The following is a 24257-nucleotide window of genomic DNA, read 5'->3' as shown; positions in this document are numbered from 1 at the left end:
GTAGGCAGTCACATGACTCAAGTAGCCAATCAGAGCACACTAGCCATGGCGATTACTGTGATTGGTTTATGGTGGTCTCCTGACTCATAAAGGGGCCAATCAGATCCTTCCCTGTGGATGAAGCCTGAGCTGGGAGTGAAGTGCGGAGTGTTGGGGATGCAGGTGTGCCCTGTTTCAAACAAGGTGCGTCTGAGTCTTCTGCACCTGCTCCCAAGGTCTTCCCCAGATTCCTCCAGGAACCAGCTCCGCTGCTGGCTGGGTTTAAGATGGTCCACCTAAGTATTGTGGGAGAATCGGTTTCTGTGATTCTAGATACTGTATCGGTCACAGATAGATTTTGTTTCTTTTGAGACAAGGTCGTATGTAGCCCAAGCTGGCTTTGGATGTAGCAGAGGATAAGTTGAATGTCTAATCTTTCTACCTCCACCTCTGGAGTGATGAGGCTTTAGGGGCATGCCACTGGCCCAGGCTAGCCCTAGCTCGGTAGCCAGCATGCAGCCGCGTGCCGCCCAAATGGTTCATTCCAGCATGGCTGACTGACATAGTCTGACATAGCTCATAGTCTGGCTGGATTAAGCGACCATCTGCATTCAAGCAACCGCTCTGAGCTGTGGCAGACAGGTGTACAAACTGTAAGGGTCCCTAAAGTCGGGGCTGGCATGCCTATTTACAAGGGAGACAGAGGCTCACGGCATCTCGCTGACGTGGCTACTGTCCTAGTGGATCGTGTTGAAGCTGCTTTTTATCTGTGGTGCTGGAGACTGAACCTGGGGCTTCACACGTTAGGCAAGCACTCTACACTAAGCTATATCCTCAGAGAGTCCCCCTTTTTCACTTAAAAGTCGAATTTATTTTGTACTTGTGTATGTGTGCGTATGAACTTGTTTTTTTTTTTTTTTTTTTTTTTTTGGAGCTGGGGACCGAACCCAGGGCCTTGCGCTCGCTAGGCAAGCGTTCTACCGCTGAGCTAAATCCCCAAGCCCCGCGTATGAACTTGTGTGCGTGCGTGCGTGCGTGCGTGCGTCGTCGTCGTGTGTGTGTGTGTGTGTGTGTGTGTGTGTGTGTGTGTGTGTGTGTGTGTGTTTCCTGCCGTAGCATGTGTGTAGAAGTCAGAAGACAACCTGTGGGAGTCTGATCTCTCTTTCTACCACATGACTCACAAGAGTCGAACTCTAGTCAACAGGTTTGCTGGCAGGAGTCTTTACACTGAGCCATCTCCCCAGTCCCCTATTTTGCTTATTTTGCGATGGATGTCACCAAGTTACCTAGGCTGTCCCTGAGCCCAGGATAGTTTTAACTTGCATGGGTCCTGTCTTCAGCCTCCCGAGTAGCTGGGGTTACAGGAGTGTGTCACTGTCCCTGGCTAACTCAAATAGCTTTCAGGAAGGGGCCAAACCCACGTGCCCAGCAACATTTTCTTTTTACTGTGGCCATGTTTGAAATGCAGGGAAATGGGCACTGGAATAGGGAGGACAGACGATGCAAGGGCACCATAGCCAGTCCTTGCAGGGACATGGCTGCTCAATAGCCTGAGTGTGGATGCTGTGAGAACATCTACATAAGCCATAAACCATGCTATGCCACATAAGGTCACAGGATGATTGGCTTAGTCGATATTCGTGTTGCAATGTGACAATATCACTTTGCAGCCTGGTGTCCCTGCAGAGGCCACATGGGTGCTCTTTGCACCTTGCTTTGCAGCAGAAGTGAACCTGCAATCACTTAAGGAATAATAATAATATTATTATATAGTCATAATTATAATTATATTATATATTCATCATTATAATATATTACTATATTATATATTACACTACCATATAATTATCACGATATATTATTATATAAATCAATTCTAATATAATAATAATATAACAATAATTATATAATATTAATTATTACATTATATAATATAAAGTATAAAATATGCAATATATGACATATTTTGTCATATATTATATATTTATATTCTAGATTTGTTATATAATATGATATACTTTATTATTTAGTAATAACATATTAATTATCATCATTATTTTATAGAAGGAGTTGAGTGGTGGTTCAGACCTGTAACCCTAGTATGTAGGGGGTTGAAGCAGGGGGACCTTGAGTCTGAGGCCAGCCTGGACTGGAAGGAAAGACTGCCTCTGATTGAGATAGTGAGTTAAGCTGGGCTGGTGAGAAGGCTCAACAGGAAAAGGACTTGCTGCCATGTCTGGTGGCCTGAGCATGTCCACCCTGGGCTAACATGGTAGACAGAGAAAACCCACTCTGGCAGGCCTGAACATGCATGCTGCTGTCTATGTGGTAGTACGGGAAAACCCACTCAGCTGGCTGGAGATATTCATGCCTGAACATGCATGTGCTAGCCTGTTTTGTATATAAAGGCTGGTGCCTTTTGTGTGTATCAACAATGAGGTGTTCCTACTAAAAGGCTGTTGAGAAGAATCCAATGGTGTTGCGTCTTCCTTGCTGGACAAGGTGGGCATTACATCTATGCGTACACACACACACACACACACACACACACACACACACACACCCCAAAAATTAGCAAGTAAAGGAACAGGTGCTGTTTTAAGGGGACAGAAAGAACGAGAAAGGGGGTCATGCGGGCAGTGAAAGAGGCTGGAAAGATTGGCAGGAGATCGAGGTCATTCGCTAGTGAACTTCGCAGACACCTTCTTAGCAGGCAGACACTGTCCCCGGCCTCACTTCCCTCCAGCCACACCTTAAGGACACAGGGATGGTTGGTCCTAGGATGTTCTGAGCAGACATTGAAGGACAGAAGAGGTGGGGTGGGAGGCAGGGTTTGAGCAATGCTCACTGACACGGGGTACCTTGCAGACAGCCAAGGAGTCCAAAGATGGAGCCACGCAGGGCTGAATGCATCTGCTTCCCATCCACGACCGGGTCGTCGGCCCAGAGGCTCAGCCAGTAGCCTTGGCAGAAGGACGCCACTTGCTGGCACAGGAAGAGGAACAGGGTGTAGGTGCAGAGCGGTGTGCCCACCGCCCGCAGGTAGCTCAGGTATGTGGCGCTCTTCACCTGTGAGACATGTAGGGAGGGGTGGCAGAGGAGGGGATGAGGGGAGAGTGAGTTGGGTGTAGGTCAGGTCAGATTCCCAAAGGCAACTTCAGCAGAGCCTCACTGGGCATGCCATCTCCCCCACAGCCCCTGCCTCAGGATCCTCCTGCTACAGACCCATGGGGGTCACGGGAAGCCATGTCTGGGTGGGTGGGTGAATGAAGGTCAGCTGAGGGGTGCGCATAGGGGTTCAGGATAAGATGGTCTGAGGGACAGAGTGAGGCAGTGTGGAAGGAGAGAGACGATTCTATGGATTTCAGATTTGGGCTTCCCTAGTTGGTCATAGAGACAAGACCCTGGCTCCTTCACCTTTAAAAGGAGGTTATTGCCGGCTGGCTTTTCTGAGGGACCGAGATGAGGAGGATTATGAATCAGGGAGGTTACAGTCTCATTTGGCTCACAATGGGTACTTGAGAAAGGTGAGCGTCCTCCCTGGTCTGTTAGAGATGAAGCAAAAGCACTGGTTGTTACCCGGCCATACTGCACACTGTCCTCTCCTGCTGTCAGTCCAGTGACCTCAACGTCATCCAGAGAAGGCTCCATCTGTGCCTCTGAAGTACTGCCCTTCACAGGGGCTGCGTCACTGGGTCTGGGCCTATCGCTGAGAGGAAATCAGGACGTGTTAGTGCATGTTAGTGTCTCTTCCCATGGGGGACTGTGAGCTCCTTCCAGTGGTAGCCAGTGAGCTCTGCAGGATTCTTTCTAGCTCTTCATTCATTCGCTCAGGAAGGAGGGCGGGGTTATGCATTCATGGACACCTGGGTGGATGGATAGAAAAAGGATGGCTACATGGATGCATGGCTAGAAAGCATAGATGGATGGGAAGAAGGGAGATAGGTGTAAGGTGGATGGATAGAAAAGGGAGATGTGGTCGCATGGATGGATAAAAAGAAGGGTGTGTGCATGCATGGGTGGGTGTGACTGCATGGAGGGGTATGAAGACATGGGTGGGTGTGACTGCATGGAGGGGTATGAAGACATGGGTGGGTGTAAATGCATGGAGGGGTATGAAGGCATGGGTGGGTGTGAATGCATGGAGGGGTGTGAATGTATGACTGAGTGTGAATGCATGGGTAGATGTGAACGCATGAGTTGGTGTAAATGCATGGGTGGGTGTGAACGCATGGGTGGGTTGAATGCATGGCTGGGTGTGAATGCACGGCTGGGTAGGTGCATGGACAGATACATGGGTAAATGGATGGTACTTCCATCTCCTTCCTCTTACATGGTACTCAGCTCCATCTCTCTAGAGTCAAGCAAGTCTGTCCCCTGATGCCATTTCACCAGATGAAAACAGTTGTCCACACAGGGAACTCCGTCCTCTGAAGTTTCACTCTGGCCTTAGCTCCCATTCTATTGTTTTGCCCCTGCTCTTTACCCTCAGACCCGTCGGTCCAGCTCACCTGAATGTCCATGTTTCACTTTTTGATGCTAAAGACATTCGCGTTCCTGTCATCTGTGGAGCAGTGCACTGATTTAACTGTTCTGTGCTTCTCTCCCCTAGATAGAGGTCTCTACCGTTTATTTCCTGTTTATTGTTTTCCTAGCACTACCCATCACTTATTATCTCTCAAGAATCACCTACCCACCCATCCTTTTTCCTATCCATCCATCTCTACTTCTTTCCTTCCCTGCACCATGCAGCCCAGCATCCTTCCATCTGTCCATCCATCCATGCCTCCTTTCATCTTTCTGTCCTTCCATGCATCCACCATCTGCTCTTCCACACTCCCTTCGTGCTCTCGACATACCCATCCCGACATACCCATCCCGACATACCCATCCCGACATACCCATCCCGACCTGTCAGTTGATGCATGAACATATTCCCTCCCTCCCTCCCTCTCCCTCCCTCCCCATCACACATCCACGCCCACCTCCACATGTGCACATCTACCTGATCTTTCTCAGGTCCCTGTGCACTGCCCTGCTTCCCAGGAGCACTCTTGGGGTGGCCACGATGTCAGAGAATCTGTCCCCATCCTTGCTATCCCAGGCCCAGCGACCCTCAGCTTCCCTTGTGTGCTCCCACTGCTGGTATGGAAGCCTGGCACACAGTGACCTGTTGTCAAAGTCCAGGGTGCAGAGGACTGGCAATAGGGGAACAGTGGACTCCCTCTGGGTGTCCCCTAGCTGTGTGCTCGGGCCAGACTCCAGCCCAGCCTGCCTGGCAAAATGGGAATGGTGCAGTCTAGCACAGACATTTCCAGTCACGCTGAGGCGCTTTCCTGGCAGCCAACAACACACTCTGCTCTAATGACTGGCATTGTCCCCGCCAAGGTACTGGTCTTAGAAGTGACAATTTGGAGGTTTATCACTGTCAGTTGACTGATGGATCATTTGGGGAGAATGAATTATCCATCCCTGAGCCCATAGGGGTACTAAACCGGCGCTCTATAAATGATAGTGACTGTCCCCTCTGCCTGAGGTATAGTAGCCACAAGCAGATCTCGTTTTGGCCTCAGCCTGGCCGCCCCTTGCTCAGCGTCAGGGAACCCACCTCTCTGGTCTGCGCGTGGGCGTCCCACCTCCAGAAAAGCCTCCAAGGTCATCACTGGCGGCTGCAGCATGTGCTCCTGCAAGGATCAAGGATGTCAGTGCAGCCACACTGTAGGGCGCATTTGTTGGCTCTGACACTCACGGTTGTGGTGCTTTAATCTCTCTGAGCAAACATTTCCTAGCAGGGCTCCTGCTGCTGCTCTAGCAAGCTTTCTCTGCTCTCAGCCCTTCCTTCCCCCAGGGTCACTCAGAAGCATTATTAGTTCACCCTCTTTCATCTCATTCAGAAAACCCTGAACACATGCTATGGAGCTAGAAAATAGCATGAATACTGCAAACGGTCAACTCACCTCTGCTTCCCCACGCTTGAGTAGTGCATTGTGCCTAGAATGTTCCTTCCTAGCTAACTCACATGGGGGGCCAGATCCCCCAGGAATACTCTCCCATACGATGTTTCCCAGGTTGGCCCAGAGATCTGAGCAGAAATACAATAGCTTGGCTCCAGACCTCTGAACAAGAACTGTTATTGCAGACCACCGAAATATGGTAATGTTTGTGCTGCAGCCTTGTCACAGCAAAGGCTGTCTGAATGGGCGAGCTCTGCACTCAAGGTACCGTCTTTAAGCTAAAAAACAATGACACTGCGAGCCAACCGTTAAGTGCTGTGGTGGTTTGAAGGAGAATGACTCCCTGAGATGCAAACATTTGAACACTCGGCCCCAGTTGTTAGAACTGTTTGAGAAGGATTAGGAGGTGTGGCCTTGTTGGAGGATGTGTGTCACTGGCAGCAGGCTTTGAGAACTTTCAAAGACCAAGCCATTCCCAGTCTCTCTCCCTCTCTCTCTCTCTCTCTCTCTCTCTCTCTCTCTCTCTCTCTCTCTCTCTGCTTTGTGATTTGTGTCTCAAGATGTTAGCTCTCAGCTACCATGCCTGACTGCTGCCATACCTCCCCACCATGACTGTCATGTTCTGTAAGCCTTTGAACTGTAAGCCCTAAATAGACTCTTCCTTCTATGAATTGTCTTGGTCCTGATGTCTTATTACAGCAATAGAAAAGTAACTAAGACAGGTGTTTTCTTTTTTTGTATAAGTGTGTGTGTGTGTGTGTGTGTGTGTGTGTGTGTGTGTGTGAGGACACATGTGTGCATGCATGTGTATATATGTATACATGTATGCGAAGGCTAGAGGACAATCTTGAGTGTTGTCTACCTTGTTTTGTGAGACAGAGTCCCTCACTGGCCTAGAACTCATGAGGCTAGGCTGACCCGGCAGCAAATCCCATGAGTCCTCCCGTATCAGTCTCCCCAAAGCTGGGACTATGTGTGTATGCTACCATGCCCAGCATTTCACATGGGTGCAGAGGACTGAACTCAGGTCCTTCTGTTTCAAGGCTCTTTGCCAACTGAGCCTCTACCCAGCCTATCATTTAGGGCCAATGCTGAGCAGATGTTTCTAGACAAGGTAGGGCTAAGACCGAACATTAAAGCAGGAGTTGAGGACATGGGGGACATGGGAAACAGCATGTCCTACCAATTAAAAAACATGTTCTCTGGCACCTAGCAGTTTGGTTTTATGGCCTAACCCTATTGCCAGCAAGCCACACATGTATGTAGCCTTGGGCTAATTTCTTAACTTGCAGGTCTGAGTTTCTTCATTGGTGAAACAGAGACAATTAGGCCCCATGCTGACTCAGTGAACTCTTCTTGTGGGCAATGTTACTTCTGGAAGTTTGGTGTTTACAGAGGGACCTAGGAGCAAAGGCTTCCTGAAGTGTCTTCTTAACGTCTTAGCATAGACACTGGATGCTACTCTGGGGCCACAGGTGTAGCTCTCATTTTCCTCATCCGTCCAAGGGCAGTAGTGGCCGCCCCCACCTCAGAGGGCTCTTGTGAGGATCAAGTGAAATATTATACAATTAGGGCTGAGGAGATGGCCAAGTTGGTAAAGCACTTGATTCTGAACCCATAGAAAATGCCAGGCATGGTAGTGCATGCCTGTAACCCCACCCCTAGGAAGATGGGAACAGAAGGGTCCCCGGAGCTCACTGGACAGCCAATCCAGCAGAATCAGGGAGCCTTAGATCCCAATAAAAGACCCTGAAAGCAAGATGGAGTACTGCTGAGATCGACAGCTGAGATTCAGCTCTGGCCTCCAACCATATAGGTACGCACACTGGAACATATATGTGCACCTACACACGTAAACATGCAATGAGAACCATGATGATGAGAGACACTGGGAGCCCTGGGCGATGTCCTTGGCTCCTTGTGGGGGAGGGGTGGCCTGTTTGCAGGGCTGCAGTGCCAGGTAGGCCCTCGAGATGGGTGTGGTTAAGGTACTCCACCCACCAGTGGGACCCTTGCAGCCTTCTCCCAGAGGGAGCCTGGCAGACACTGAGTGGCGCCCAGCCAATACCTCCTTCTCCTTCGCCTGCAGGCTGTCTGGCTCCATCCAGAAGACCCACCAGGGCTCCGTTCCTATGCAGAAGGTCTTGGTAGGAGCCCAACTCTGCGATGGTCCCATTGGCCAGCACCAGGATCTGGTCAGCTTGGGGCAGGACATGCAGCGTGTGTGTTACAAGGATCCGAGTCTGGACAGGGTAGGGCAGAAGTTACACATGCTGGAGTGTCCCCAGGTCAGGGAGTGGGAATGTCCCTTCCAATGCCTCCAACCACACTTCTTCTAGAGAATACCACACCCAAAGAGAATAGTGGGGGTATCTCAAATTCAGAGGATGTGGGATTAAGGCCAATCTTTGAGAGCTTCTCATTGTAATGGGGCTATGGGGTCATCAGAGAAACTCACCTTTGGTTCGAAATATAACAAGTGGAAATACATTACAAAAGCCAAGGAGATTTGGGAAGCTGTTTGTTACACAGCACTGTTGCAGGAAAAACTGACTGATACAAAGAAGAAAGCTGGACTCAAGAAGGGCTGATGAGACGGTCCTTGGTTAGGACAGAACTCCCAGGACTTCCTCTACTTCACTTACCGTACCCTGGAGAAGTCCACTGGGGCCAATGACCTGTTTGAAGACCTCCTGGCTGACATGCGCATCCAGGGCTGCTAGGGGGTCATCCATCAGGTACACAGCAGCCTTTCTGTACACAGCCCGAGCCAAGCTCAGCCGCTGCTTCTGGCCCCCAGAAAGATTCATGCCCTGGGGACATGAGTGAGACAGGGACTCAGATGCACGTCTGCTGGTGACATCGGAATGACCGGTTGGCAGGGCAGTGGTGTTGCACACCTCTAATCCCACTGCTTGGCAGGCAGAGGCAAGTGGGTCTCTGAGTTGCAGGACAGCCAGGGCTACAGGGTGAAACCCTGTCTCAAAAAACAAAAGTAGGACAGCAACAAAGCAGAATGGCATAGGCAAGGGATGGCCCTGCTCATTCAGTCAGGGGGCAGCCCAAGGTGCCCTGGGTCACACTTGTCTGTAAACACTGAGCCCTTGCGGGCCTGAGCCTGCTTCCCCACTTCCCAGCTCCCTTCTGGAGACATGGTGTGCACTGCTCCATCTCCCCTCTCTCTTCCAGGTTATGGCTTCCTCCCTCTCAGCCCAGAGTTTCTTCCCTCTTCTCCATTGCCGACGTGCACTGAGGACATCGCTTGCTCCCTGTCGCCTACACATCCAGTCCTAATTTTCACTCATCCATTCGTTCAGCCAATGCTCACCATGGCTGCTCTGCTGGGATGTACCTGGCTGTGGGGCTCTAGCAGTGAGCAACCACGTTCCTTCTTTCTGACCCTTTCTAATGAGTATGCACTGGTCAAGCTGACAGGGCAGCCCTGGCCTTGAAGGTGACAGGAGGTGGGAGGGGCATAGCCTTGTGTGCCCCAGGGAGATGGCTTTCTCGCTGGGAAACGAGCATGTACTCAGGCCCTGGACTATGAGTGTGCATGGCGGGGGTCCCTGTAGCTGGAGAGAGCAGGAACGGGGATGTATGACCAGAGAGGATGCAGAGAGAGAAATGGGCTCACGTGGACGCTTTTATGGGGATGGTCAAAACTGTGGCTCTGATTCTGAGAGAAAGGAAACCTGAGGGTTCTGGGAAGAGAGAGGGAGTAAGGACCTGTTGACCCAGTGCTTTCTACCTGCAGGGCTGGGATTGGTCTAAAGGGAGAAGGGATAGAAAATGTGGGTCTGAGTCAGCTGTGCTGGCACATGCTCATCCTCTCAGCACTCAGGAGGCTGAGGCAAAAGGATCAAAAGTTCTAGACCCCAGCCAGGCATGGCGGTACGTAATCCCAGAACTCAGGAGGCAGAGGCAGGTGGATATCTTTGAATTTGAGGCCAACCTGGTCTACATAGTAAGTTCCAGGACACTCAGGACTATTATGCAAAGAGACACTGTCCAAAAACAGGGCACCCCCAAAAGTCCTAGACCCCATCTCAAACAAAAGCCAAGTAGGGGCTGTAGCTCAGAAGTGAAGCAGTTGCTCAGAATCTGCAGAGACCTAGGTTTGATCCCCAGCATTGATTCCCAGTTCCTTAATCCAGGGCCAGACCGCATTTTCTAGGATGGGCCAGGGAGTAACTCTTGTAAACTTTGAGGGCCATCTGATGTCTGTCTCAGTTGCCCAACTCTGACCTCTGAGAGCAAAAGTCGTCATAGACCGTAAGTCACTGGATAGGTGTTGTGTCCCAATAAAACTTTATTTACAAAAACAAGTAGTGGGCCAGACTTGATCCTTAGCACATAGTTTTCTGATTCTGTTGGTTCTATAGCTTCAGATGCCTGCGTCCCGTGTGGGGACCATCTCTGCTCACAGACATTGGTGAGGCCAGGAGAGGGGAAGCAGTTTGATTATCATTACCCAGCAGCCATTCTGCTCTCCCTTCGTCTTTGCTTTATTTTTTAAAATTCGTTTCTCCTCAATAACTGAACAGTGCCATATGTTTGGCCCTGACCTGGGGTCTCCTTCCCTCCCCTCTTTCTGTCCCTACTGTCCCCCATCTTCCTACCCTCAGGTCAGGGAGGCATATGATCCCAGGGTCTCCTCACCTGCTCCCCTACTGGGGTGTGAACTCCTGCAGGGAAGCTGGCCACATCAGACCCCAAGGCACAGGCTTCTAGAACTTCCTGCAACCATGGCAGATCCAGCTCCTGCCTGAAGCACACATTCTCCGCCACAGAGGTATTCTGGACCCAAGCCTCCTGAGGCACGTAGGCCACGGAACCCTGAAACACTCCTTACTGTTGGTAGGTCATATGAGAGTGGGGAAACCGGTGTTCAGAGGGAGGGAGGCTGAGCCAGTGAATGGAGGGCTCTTGGCTGTGAGGGGAAGACATGGGTGGTGCAGCATCTCTGAAGATAACACCTTAGCGGCCGGGGCAGGGAGGAATGGGGATGGCCTTACCTCAATGCTCACAGACCCTTCTACCTTCAACAGCTCCCCAAGCAGGGCAGACAGCAGGGAGGACTTTCCAGCCCCCACTGGACCCACAACAGCCAGCAGACAGCCCTGGGGCACGGTGAGGTTGATCCTGACAACCCAGGGGAGATGCAGCCCTGAAGGTCCAGCCTGGGTGTGTACAGAAGCAGGGAACACCAGACACACCCACCCCATCCTGCTGCCCAGGCATTGGGGAGACCATGAAGAGGATACACAAGGCTTTTCCTCACTGATCTTTGTTTGAACTGCCTTTCATCAGATGTACTTGCCACAGTACAGTCATGCTGCAGACAGTGTACACAGTCACATGTACAGCCAGTACACATGTGCGTGCCTACATGTATGCCACTGTATGCATATCCATGCACGTATGCACGCACGCATTTGGGATCGTGGTGTGAGGGCTGGGCTGTTGTCGTCTCTTGCTCAGGCCTTTGCAATACAGGACTGGCTGCTCTCCCTGCCTCTGCCCCAGGCTACTCCTGCCCATCTTCTGCAGTCAGCCCTGATCCAGCAAAGCCACAGGGACCTGTTTAAGAGCACGTCAGGGCTGGGCTTGGTGATGTCCACCTCTAGTCACAGCACTAGGGAGCCAGAGGCAGGTGGATCTCTGAGTTGAAGCCAGCCTGGTCTACAAAGTGAGTGTCAGGCTAGTCAAGACTACACAGCGAGACTGTTTCAAAAGACCAAATCAGTTCATAACCCTTCCAAGCTTTGACTGAGGTTCAAAAGGAAAGTTCTGGTGAACATGAGTTATACCCAGTCATGCTCTTAGTGCTTCTGCTTCTGCTCCTGCTCCTTCCCTTTGCCCTCTTCCTTCTTTTTCTCTCTCTCTCTCTCTTTTGCTCTCTCTCTCTCTTTCTCTCTCTCTGTCTCTCTCTTTCAAGACAGGGTTTCTCTGTGTCACCCTGGCTGTCCCGAAACTCACTCTGTAGACCAAGTTGAGCAACTCAGAGATGCGCCTGCCTCTGCCTCCTGAGTGCAGGGATTGAAGGTGTGCACCACCACCTTAAGCTTAGTACTTCTTCTTTTTTTTTTTTTTTCTGGAGCTGGGGACCGAACCCAGGCTCTTGCACTTGCTAGGCAAGCGCTCTACCACTGAGCTAAATCCCCAACCCCTTAGTGCTTCTTAAGCATAGCCCAGTGGCTTTCATCAGGGGTGATTTTACCTTAGTTGGGTGGATTCATTTGGTAACATCCCACAGCTGACTGGGAATGGAGTTCAGTAGCTCTCAGTTCTGCCAAACATACTACATGAACCAGGACAGCCCACCATAAGGAATTCTCAGCCCAAATGTCACAGGGTGAGACTGAGAGAGAGAGAGCCTGGGCCTCACATGCTTCTGCCTGACTGTCTTTGCTTTTGGTCTTCCTGCTGTTCAAAGAGCCTCCCCCTGACCTCTGCTGTGCCCTCTGCTGGAATGCCAACCTACCCACACTGCCAGCTTTTGTCCCTTCCCTAGACTTTCTACTTGCGTCCCATGTCCATCCAAATGTTACCCCGAGAGAGTAGAGCCCCAGCCTTCCCTCTGTCCCCAGCATACAGAACAGAGCCTTGCACAGCAAGGGAGTGCTCAGTAAACACCCCCAAGACTACGGATGAGGTGGACACACATGGCCAGACTTTCTTTCTCTTTGTGAGGTATCTTGGGGCTGGGTGACAATGACCTTGAAACTGATAGAAGAGGCACAGAAGAAGGTCATAGCTGGTGAGGCTGGGCCTCAAGGCTCCTTTTGGTCAGGTGGGAAACAGGGGTGTCTCCTGCCTGATGGGGGAGCTCAGGTACCCTGTGTTCCCACTACAGGGCTGTGGCACGCAGGAACCCTTGCCTCCCTGCACAGAACCCTGGTCCGGCCTATCTTCCAGACCTAGGTGAAACACTTTCTCATAAGCCAAGGGCATCTCTGTGGGGTTTCATACCCGTGCAGGCAGGGCGGGCTCTCCTGGGACCAAGCGAAGGTGCCATTGTGTATAGAAATTCGATCCTTCGAGGCTACAGGACATAAGAAAACAGTTACAGGGGCTGGTACTGCCCTCCCAGCATTCCAGTGTTCAGTGTTCAAGGCCTCAAAGGCTCCATCCCCAAAACATCATTTCAGCTAGAAGCATTCATTGCAAGGCCCTGGTCCTGCTACCTACTGACGTAACAGCAATCCTACCTCAATAACACTGTAATTCAGGGACAAGTGGCCTCAGCCAGGGGTCTCAGATCCTGTCTGCTGACCTTTTCTTTTCTTAAATAAATAAGGTTTGAACTGGGTATGGTGGCTCATGCCTGTCATCCTGGCACCTGGGAGGTTGAGACAGGAGGGTAATGAGTTGGAGGCCAGCCTGGGCTATAGAGTAAATGTGATGCCAGCTTGGGCTATATATGAAGATCATCAATAAAGTTATTTATTTATGCATTTAGGTAAATAAATAAGTAATCTCAGTGTGGTGGTTTGTGCCTGTAATCCCAGTATTTGGGAGGTGAAGGCAGAAAGATCACGAGTTCAAGTCCAACCTTAGCTTCATATCAAGTTCAAGGCCAGTCTGGTTTACAATATCCTGTCTCCAAAAGCCAAAATATGGGGGGTGGGGGTGGTTGTCAGAGAGATGAGTTAGTAGCTCAGGGCACTGGCTGCTCTTGTAGAGGGCCCAGGCTGAATTCCTAATATATACACATGGCAGTTCACAACCATCTGTAACTCCCATTCCAGGGGATCTGGCACCCTCTTATGGCCTCCCTGGGCATCAGACACTTACAAGTACACAGACATCTATGTGAATAAAACCCTTATACATGTAAAATAAAAAAAATTTACCCCTTCTAATTTTTAAGCCAAAAATTTAAATAAGTAAATACGTGTATTAATTTTGCAAACATTTCTAGTCTGACTGTGTTACTTGAATTAATGTGATCTCCAAGACAGCCTCCCCCAACCCTCCAGAGTGCTTGGACCCTGAAGATGGGCACTGAGGCTCTAAGAGGTTAACATGTCAGAGCTGGGATTCAGATAGGTCTCTAGGGTGGGGCATCCATCCCAAGGGCAGGATTTTAAGTACCAGTAGACATTTTCCAGATAAGCAGGCTGACCAGATGTCTTAATTATATTAACTGAGTGGGAAATGCTCATCTGGTGACAGGCCATTCTCTGCTCTTCTTCCCTGAGGCAATCAAAGTCACATAGGCAGTGGCTGGAGGTGGCAGGATTGAGTGGGGTGGGAGTGTGGGGGTGAGGTAGGGTGAAGAGTGGGGGGTGGGTGGGGGATGGGGTGAATGAGTAGGGGAGGAGAGAGATGGCTAACTAGAGTTTGTGAATCCCCACACTGACGCTCTGATTCAAGTGTTTAGCTTAACAATATGTGCATGGTTCTCGGTCTAGACTTCTGCATAAGGGTAAGTTCTTGATGGGGTACCTACTTCCGAGCACCTAGGTGGCACCCCACAGTGCTCCACTAGTCATCACTGTACACTAGCAGAAGCAGAAGATGTTGGGTACCAAGTGACATGACGGTGAGATCTACATTGCATATGGTGTCTTCGTCCCCCTCCCCCTGCCCATCTCAGCACTCACAGCATCTGGAGGGACTCAAGACCATGCCATTGGGGTCTACTTCTTCCAGGCACAGGAAAGCAGCTAGGCGGTCAAAGGACACCCGAGCCTGGAGATACGAGAGTGGGCTAGTCACCAGATTAGAAGGGCTTTCTGAGCACCTAGCTCAAACTTTGCATTTGTTAGGTGCTGGGATGTCTGTAGGTCATAGAAAACAATGACCTCGACATGGGCGGGGGCTTCTCTGCTTCTCAATCCCAAACAGAGAGACTGGAACAAACCAGCTACCTCCAACTAAGTCCTGAGGAGTGGACAGCGCCTTTCCCAACAGCACCCAGCAACCATGTGGAGTAACTTCCAACTCTGTCCACTGGGGGTGCTCCTGAGCATCCATTGCACACCTACACTTGGTGACTGGAGGTGATCATTGCAATACAGGTGGCCTGGAGCTGAGGAGATAGCTCAGTGGGATGAAGTGCTCGCTGTGCAAGTATAATGTCCTGGGTTCAAATCCCCAGAGCCCATGTAAAATCTGGTCATGGCAGTTCATGTCTGTCATCCCGACATTTGGAGAGTGGAGACACTTGGCTCCCCGAGCTTTCTGGCCAGGCAGTCTGGTCAAATGGTAAACTCTGGGTTCAGTGAGAGACTCTGTCTCAAAAACTAAAGCGGGGTAGAGAGAAGGATAACTAGGATAACTAAGGATTATTTTAATGAAAAAAAAAAAACCCTGCTATTTTAGAAGCTTCCATGCGTGTATGCATAAAGGTATATGTGTATATGATTTAATTGGCGTTACCCTGCACAAGGGATAATGCTTCTGTCATAAACCATTAGTAAGATGCCTAGTGTCAGATGTGGGATACCACACCTCTGACCTAGAGAGATTCCCTAAAACAACAGTTGCTCTCAGTGCCCACCAGCGTTTGATGGTAAGACCTGAAGGCACAGCATACTTTGGTCACAGGGCACGGAGAAACCAAGTCGGTGCTGACTGGGCAGCTTCCTCCCTGCTGGCAGCTTTTAAAGTACCAGGGAGGTGCTCCGCAGGCTGCTAGTGTGGAAAGCTACCAACTCTCTTACCTAGCTATGAACCCTGTGAGCTCCGATGACTGTCATGGAAGGATGTGCCCGTGCGCAGTCGTGGTGTGCACGTTATTGGGTAAGGTTTTCTGTTGGATTTCAGGCCTGCTCCACTGGCGGAAATGCACATCTGGTACTATAAGTCTGGCCAATAACCCATGGTTGGGGAGCTTACAGGCTGTAGGAGTGAACCTACTATTATTGTGTTACCAAGTGGACTTGATATTAAACTGTCTTCTAAGTGTGTGACTCTATGCCTTACGTAAGTGGAAATCTCAGACCTTGGTTCATGCAGAGACTTGCACCTAGTCAGAGTGCAGATAAGAATTGTCTGCAAAGAGCTCGCCTACAGATGCGACTTGCGTCCCACACCCCCTTTCTCCAAGGCTCAGCCAACGTCATGGAAGAGGGAGCAGGAAGAATGTAAGAGCTAGAGGTCAGGAAGGACTCAAGGGAGACAGTGTCTGGGGGACGCGACATGACTGCTGCTCTTGTGAACTCACAGCAGCCGTGGCTGTCTGCTCAAGACCTAACATGGGGCTTGTGAGCCCCCATGTCTAGCCAAGGAGCTATGGATGATTAATAACTTCTGAGGGAAGGCAGGTGTGTTGGTTAGTTTATGTCACCTTGCCATAAGCTAGAGTCATTTGGGAAGAGGGACTCTCAATTGTGAAAACATCATGAAACTGTAGGCCCGCAGGCAAATCTGCAGAACATTTTGTTAATTAATGGTTAATAGGAGAGCCCTGTCCGTTGAGGGTGGAGCCGCCCCAGCCAGGTAATTCCGAGCCAGGTAACACAAAAAGAGGCTGAGCAAACCAGGCAGCACTTCCCCACAGCTCTGCAGCACTTCCTGCCTTGAGCTCCTGTGAGATAAGGACTCACAAGCTGTCAGCTGAAATAAAGTTTCCTCCCCAAGTTGCTTTTGGTCGCGGTGTTTTATCACGGCCACAGAAACCCTGACTAACACAGTTTACTCAAGGGTGTGGCTTCAGGTAGGTCCGAGGATGGCCCCACACTCAGCAGCACATGCTCAGCGCAAATCAGACCCAGTGGGTTATAAAAAGAGAGAAACCACAAAGCTGGGAGTGATAGGGAGTGGATTTGAGAGGAGTTAGGGGGAGAGTGGGCGTGAACACGATCAAAACACACTGAGATTCTCAAAGAATAAAAAAGTTAATACTAAAAAGTAAGGCGGAGAGTAGGAGAGGAAGACATCGGACATCAACCTCTAGCCAGTGTTTCACACACACCACACTCAAACAACACACACATACAACACACACCACACTCACACAGCACACACACACATACACACACACACTCCACACACATATATACATACACACACAACACACACATACTCCACACATATAACACACACACATACATATCTCACACACTTTCTCACACACACACACATGCATACATACATACACATACACACACACCACACTCACATAACACACTCACACAGCACAATATGTACTCACACACGTACACACACACTCACACACACACTCCACACACATCATACTCACACAACACTCATACACACTCACACGCATATACACTCACACACATACACATACATATACACTTACACACACTCACACGCACATACACACACCACACTCACCCCACACACAACCTGCACACACATACACACACACCATACTCACACTACACACCCCCCACACTCACACAACACATACACATCCACACTCACACACAGATACACACACACACATACAGTCTTACAACATAACACTCATACACACATACATACTCACACACACTCACACACATATACACACCCCCCCACACATACACAAACACATACACTCATAAACACTCACATATACATACACACTCACACACAGATACACATTCACACACACTCATACACACACAACACACACATACGTACTCACACTCACATACACAATACTATCTTCACATAGCAAACACACCCTACACTCATACAACACACACATACACACTCATACACACAAATACACACACATACATACCACACTCTCACACATACCACACTCATATAACACACATGTACGCACTCATGCACACAGATACACACATACATACCACACTTGCACACATATGTACTACACGCGTACGACACACTCATATAACACACACACTCACAAACACACATGGCAGAAGACAGAGGAGGAGAAAGAAGAGGAAGAGAAAGAGGAGGGGAGGAGGAAGAGGGTTCGAGGAGGAGGAAACAGTTCAATCATTCACTCTTCCTCCTTTTCAGCAAGTCCCAGGATATGAGTCGGGAAAGACAAAAGGCAGAGAAAAAAGGGTCCCTCCCCTCTCAAGGAGGGGCCCAGGATGAGTTCCCGACTGTAAAAGTGACCCATTTTCCAGGATGTTTGCTGAGGTTTCCTTCACTTCTGACGGCGGGCTGTCCTCTAGCCCTCTCCCTCCCCGTCGTTGCTGACAGTGGGCAGGCGCGATGACTCCTTGACCCTCCTGGACCCTCACCTGAACGATGGAGTGCACAGAGAAGGGGAGGAAGGCCTGGGCTTTGTTAAGGATGCTGAGCACCGTGAGTGTCACAAACGCCTTCTCCGCATCCATGGCGTTGTCCTCTGCCACCAGGGTGTGGACAGCAAACACAACCAGCGCCACCTGTTGAGGCACAAGGGTGGCACTGAGCCTGCTGCCCGTTTCGGGTGGGCAGAGCCCACTGAGGTGTCTCTGCGGTCCATGAGATGCATTGCTGCTGGCACCCGCTCTCCACCCCAGGCACGTCCTCTCCCAACCCTCTGGCATCTGCAGTGAGCCCAGAATGACGTCACCAGAAATGTAGACACTTGGAAGGACACGAGAGACACAGAGAAGAGGAAGGCGGAGGTCTTCAGGGCATCTAGCTCCTGGCCCCGGATATGCAGGAGTCGCTCCAGGAAGGCACACTCCCAGCCGTGGGACTTGATGGTTCTCACAGTTCTGAGCATGGAGCTGGTGAGCCGTGCTCGGGAGGCCTTCTGCCTCATCTGTTCTTCCTGAGACAGGGAAGAGGAGGCAAGAGAGAGACCAGCCTGGAATTCTCCATCTCTGTGGATCCTGCGGTTGCTCTGCCACAAACCCTGCAGATTCTTTCTCCAAGCCACACACTAGCCCAGCATCTCTGCCAGGGTCCTGAGCTACACCACCCACACCCTGGGCCTTCACTCCTCCCAGAGCTGTCCCAGCCACCTGAGCCCGCTATCACTGTGCCAATCAGAAGCCCCCATGGGAGTGATGGTGCTACCAGGAAGGTTTTCTGGAGGGATGGGTGTACTTGAACTAGATCTTAATGAGGAGAACAGGAAGCTACAGGCAGCTGGAGTAGGTAGACATACGAGGGGGACCTTCAGAGAGGGAACAGTATGACTCAAAAGAAATCCAGGGAGACCGCAGGAAAGGGACACAGTGAGCTGGGCTCTTCAGGAGAGGGGAGGCTGCAGCAGGCAGGGCTTCGAGGTCAGGCGGAAGAGTTTAGGGTTTCAAGTTCCATGCAAGAGTCTATGGGGCAGCTGTGGACAGAGTCTTTGAGGTCACTCAGAGAGTGGCCAACCTGGTCAGCAAGGGGAAAGACAGCATGGACATCTGCTGGGAGGGTATCCAGGGACCTGCAGAAGCAAAAATGGGGAGGTGGGGTGCTTCATACTTGCATATGAAGAGGGCAGGAGGGCTGGTGAGGTCGCAGAGTGGAGTGAGGTGCTAAGGAGCTGGGTGACAGTGGAGGGTGGGTGACAGGGAGGGTGGATGACAGGGCAGGTGGGTGACAGGGAGGGTGGGTGACAGAGGAGGCTGGGTGACAGTGGAGGCTGGGTGACAGTGGAGGCTGGGTGACAGGGAGGCTGGGTGACAGTGGAGGCTGGGTGACAGTGGAGGCTGGGTGACAGGGAGGCTGGGTGACAGGGAGGGTGGGTGCCAGGGGGGGCTGGGTGCCAGGGCGGGTGGGTGACAGGGAGGGTGGGTGACAGTGGAGGTTGGGTGACAGTGGAGGCTGGGTGCCAGTGGAGGCTGGGTGCCAGTGGAGGCTGGGTGACAGGGAGAGTGGGTGACAGTGGAGGGGTGGGTGGCAGGGAGGTGGGTGACAGTGGAGGCTGGGTGCCAGGGCGGGTGGGTGACAGGGAGGTTGGGTGACAGTGGAGGTTGGGTGACAGTGGAGGCTGGGTGCCAGTGGAGGCTGGGTGACAGGGAGGCTGGGTGACAGTGGAGGGTGGGTGGCAGGGAGGGTGGGTGACAGTGGAGGCTGGGTGACAGTGGAGGCGGGGTGACAGGGGAGGCTGGGTGACAGGGAGGGTGGGTGACAGTGGAGGCTGGGTGACAGTGGAGGCTGGGTGACAGGGGGTGGGTGACAGGGAGGGTGGGTGACAGTGGGGGTGGGGTGACAGGGGAGGCTGGGTGACAGGGAGGCTGGGTGCCAGTGGAGTGGAGGCTGGGTGCCAGTGGAGGCTGGGTGCCAGGGAGGCTGGGTGACAGTGGAGGCTGGGTGACAGGGAGGCTGGGTGACAGGGAGGCTGGGTGACAGGGAGGGTGGGTGACAGTGGAGGTTGGGTGACAGTGGAGGCTGGGTGACAGGGCAGGTGGGGACAGGGAGGCTGGGTGACAGTGGAGGCTGGGTGACAGGGGAGGCTGGGTGACAGGGAGGGTGGGTGACAGGGAGGGTGGGTGACAGTGGAGGTTGGGTGACAGTGGGGGCGGGGTGACAGGGAGGGTGGGTGACAGGGAGGGTGGGTGACAGGGAGGGTGGGTGACAGTGGAGGCTGGGTGACAGTGGAGGCTGGGTGACAGGAGGCTGGGTGACAGCTGGGTGGGTGACAGGAGGGTGGGTGACAGTGGAGGTTGGGTGACAGTGGAGGCTGGGTGACAGGGAGGCTGGGTGACAGGGAGGGTGGGTGGAGGCGGTGACAGGGAGGCTGGGTGACAGGGAGGCTGGGTGACAGTGGAGGCTGGGTGACAGGGAGGGTGGGTGACAGGGAGGGTGGGTGACAGGTAGGATGGTTGGGACAGTGAAGAAGGGCAAGTTCATTTACCTCCATTTTCCTGAACACTCTACTCACCTTTCATCAGTCTGCTGTGTAGTTCAGGTTGGCCCCAAACTAACTATCCTCCTGTCTCAGCCTCTATAATACTGGGATGATGGATCTATGCTATATCTATCTATCTATCTATCTATCTATCTATCTATCTATCTATCTATCTTCTATCTGTCTGTCTGTCTATTATCTATCTATCTGTCTGTCTGTCTATCTATCTATCTGTCTATCTGTCTGTCTATCATCTATCTTTGAGATAATTTCTCACTAGTAGTCCTGGCTGGCCTGGAACTTGCTATGTAAACCAGGCTGGCCTCGAACTCACAAAGATGCCCCATACCTGCCTGCTGCATGCGGGGTTAAAAGTGTGCACCACCACACCCTGCTCAATGGCTTTTGTTTTCACATTTATTGATTTATTTTTGTACACGCATAAGCATGTGCATGCCACAGTGGCATTAAGAGGTCAAGGGACCACCTTCCAGAGTTGGTTCTCTCGGTCCACCATGGGTCGTGGTATCAAATTCAGGTGGTCAGGCTTGTGAGCAAGCGTCTCTGTCTGCTGAGCCATCTCACCAGCCCCTATGGTGCACAAACGCCATCTACTGCCCCAGACGCTGAGCCTGCCTCTATTCCCAGTGCTTCGAGGCTTCTAGTCTTATGGCTGTGAGCTCTCTACTGGAAATGCTATGAAATGAAATCTGCCGACAAAGGAGACTGGGCTCGAAAGACTGAGTGTGGCTGTGTGAGGAAGCAGAGTTTGGTGAGGGAGAGAGGAAGGCAGCATGGTAAAGTGACAGAGGCCATGGTGGGGCCTTAGGCTTCGACACTGAGCCGCATCAGCAAAGGAGGTTTGGTTTCCTTGGCTGCCACAGGTCCCTCTGGCTGAGTGTGGAGGGGGGCAGAGACAGGCGTCACTGAAGGACAATAGCTCGGGGACATTCTAGAAGGAACAGAGGCTTGTCCAAGGGGCATGGGTCTGACACCACAGAAGCACAAGGACAGACCTATAGTCCCTTCTTGCCTGTCCCTGTCTCTGTCACCAACCAGAACCCCATGGTCGTTCCTCTGCCCAGGGCGTCTGCATTCCCAAATGCCAAACCTGATGGAAGCTCCTCTTCTTGGTAATGAAGAAGTTCAGGGGGAGAAGGCTCAGGAAGACAGCAACGGCTGTGAGGGCAGAGGGCCCAAGGAGCTGGGGACAGAAGGCAGGGTGTCATAAGACCCCGCGTGTTTTGGTCGCCCCACTTCCCTGTGTGCCACTGTGCCTGGCTTTTTCTCTAGCTCACGGGGGTCTCCACTTGGGTCCTCTTGTCTGCTAAGTAAGCACTTCGTTGGCTCCCTATCCCTGCTCCTTTAAAATGATTATTTATTGAGGTGACATGGTCACAGCACGCATGTGGAAGTCAGGAGATGATGCTGCAGGGTCAGTTTCCCCTTTCACGTTTCTATGGACCCCAGGACACAGCTTGGTCCTCAGTATTGCGTCCTCCGACTGCAAGCACCGTAATTTGCCCCCTGAGCCATTTTGCCAGCACACTCTATGTTGCTGAGACTGACCTGAAAACCCTGATCCTCTGCCCCCCACCTCCCAAATTCATCTATTACAGGCACGTGCTGCCACACCCACCTCTCGGGGCTCACTATGAATCTAGCCTTCATCTCATCTCTCAGTAGGGCGTCACCAGATTAACAAACAAATCCACTGAGAGACACATCCAGAGCATGTCAAATATAGAGGCGAATGCTAGCAGCAAACCACTGATCTGACAACGGGACCCCCGTTGGAGGAATCAGAGAAAGGACTGAAAGAGCTTGAAGGGGCTTGAGACCCCATATGAACAACAATGCCAACCAACCAGAACTTCCAGGGACTAAGCCACTACCCAAAGACTATACATGGACTGACCCTGGGCTCCAACCTCATAGGTAGCAGTGAATAGCCTAGTAAGAGCACCAGTGGAAGGGGAAGCCCTTGGTCCTGCCAAGGTTGGACTCCCAGTGTAGAAGAATGTTGCGGGGAGATAAGGGGGTGGAAACACCCTATGGGGAAGGGGGAGGGGATAGGGATAGGGGCTTATGGACAGGAAACTGGGAAAGGGAATAACATTTGAAATGTAAACATACAAATAAACAAACCCAAACAAATCCACACAGTTGAGGTTTCCGTGTGGTGTGTGTGTGTGTGTGTGTGTGTGTGTGTGTGTGTGTGTGTGTGTGTGTACTTAGTGTAGAATGTCTGCTGCGATATTGGAGATATGGTTACACTGAACGGTTATTCGGTTTATTTAAAATGTCACATTTAACTGGACACCTGTGTTTTGTTACTCTCTCCCACCAGCTTCAAAACACCAGCCTTTGGTCTAGTTACCTGCAAGATATGGTGGTGGGGACAGGCTAAATGCTTTCTAAAGTAAAGTCCTATCGTGCTTTTCTGAGATTTCCTCCACCCCAACTCCAGTTTCTCTCTAGGCCCGTAGGAACTCTGGTCTCGGGACTAAAATGGGCCAGTTTGGTTTATTCATGCGACTATTCCGCCACCTAGTGGCTCAATGGAGAACTGCCCTGAAAGCCACTGGCAGCCTTGAGAACACTCTTAAGGAAAAAAGGTCACCCTCCAGGGCCCGCTCATCATCTCAAATATTTTCATTTAGCCATAGCACCTCCAACCCACCATCTTAGTAAGCCTGGGGCAGCATGGTGATCCTCTGGTGCCAGGGCAGAGGCAGTGTGCAGGGCGTTACCTGCAGCTACTGGGGTCTCTGACTGCTATCAGCCTCCGCCTGCTCAGTTTTTCATCAGGCCCTTCTTCCTTCCCTGTCTCTTCTGCGGTAACAGGCAGCTTTTCAACACTGCACACAGGCACTGCTGGATGCCTGTGCATGCTTGCTGACCACCTACTGTGTGTAAGCCTTGGAATATCCAAATGTCAGTGTTCACAAATAGAACTCTAGCTGGGTGGGACAGCTCACTGTAGTAGCTCACTGCCTGCGTGGCATACACGAGGCACCACAGAGGTAAATAAGGAAGCATTCAATGGTGGTCAGTGATCATGGCGATGGCTCCCCTCACACATCAGACGAACAGCGCTATAGCAAGTGGGTGCGGGGTACCGTTCACAGTGTCTTATACACACAGCCTGGGCACCCCTAGATTGGAAACTAAGTGCTCCAGACTCTGAAAGGCTTTGAGCACCAACATGATGCCACAGTGGGGAATTCATGCCTCCTCTCACCCTGGGCCACAGGCACAATGCAGGGCTGTTAAAAACGTTGCTCAAAATGCCCTCTGGGCTACCCCAATAAGGTGCCCACAAACCACATATGATTTTCTTGTTAGACTCAGGTTGTATCCTCAAGCTCTCAAATGCACTTCTACCATTCCAGAATCCAAATCCAAAGCCCCACTGGACCCACGTGATCCAGACAGAGGCTACGCAACCTCTGTCAGCTTGTCTGGGGCCCACCCCTGTAGGACCAGGAGCCTGCTTCTAGTTATCCTCTGTTCTTGGAACTAAGGAATTGTAGCACAGAGAAGGTGAGTTAGCAGTGTGAAGTTTAACAGCAAGCAAATGATAAGAGCAAGATTGAAAC

General features: G+C 51.3%; 1 protein-coding gene across 1 annotated transcript in view; it reads right to left on the bottom strand.

Annotated features, from left to right (window-relative positions):
• Positions 1 to 24257, bottom strand: part of Abcc6 (ATP binding cassette subfamily C member 6) — a 53226-nt gene that overhangs the window by 10535 nt on the left and 18434 nt on the right. Inside the window, exons 11-22 of the mRNA XM_032893592.1 lie at positions 21767 to 21859; positions 18436 to 18639; positions 18119 to 18265; positions 14543 to 14630; positions 12906 to 12978; positions 10949 to 11075; positions 10593 to 10769; positions 8579 to 8746; positions 8002 to 8176; positions 5588 to 5663; positions 3559 to 3682; positions 2841 to 3048 (exon numbers count right to left, since the gene is read on the bottom strand). Coding sequence (XP_032749483.1) covers positions 2841 to 3048; positions 3559 to 3682; positions 5588 to 5663; positions 8002 to 8176; positions 8579 to 8746; positions 10593 to 10769; positions 10949 to 11075; positions 12906 to 12978; positions 14543 to 14630; positions 18119 to 18265; positions 18436 to 18639; positions 21767 to 21859 — 1660 coding nt within the window. The remainder of the gene's footprint in view (positions 1 to 2840; positions 3049 to 3558; positions 3683 to 5587; positions 5664 to 8001; positions 8177 to 8578; positions 8747 to 10592; positions 10770 to 10948; positions 11076 to 12905; positions 12979 to 14542; positions 14631 to 18118; positions 18266 to 18435; positions 18640 to 21766; positions 21860 to 24257) is intronic.

The sequence above is a fragment of the Rattus rattus genome, chromosome 2 (assembly GCF_011064425.1).
Source record: "Rattus rattus isolate New Zealand chromosome 2, Rrattus_CSIRO_v1, whole genome shotgun sequence".
NCBI lineage: Eukaryota > Metazoa > Chordata > Mammalia > Rodentia > Muridae > Rattus > Rattus rattus.
The sequence above is the reverse complement of the archived record's forward strand: the minus strand, read 5'-3'. Positions and strand labels throughout refer to the sequence as shown.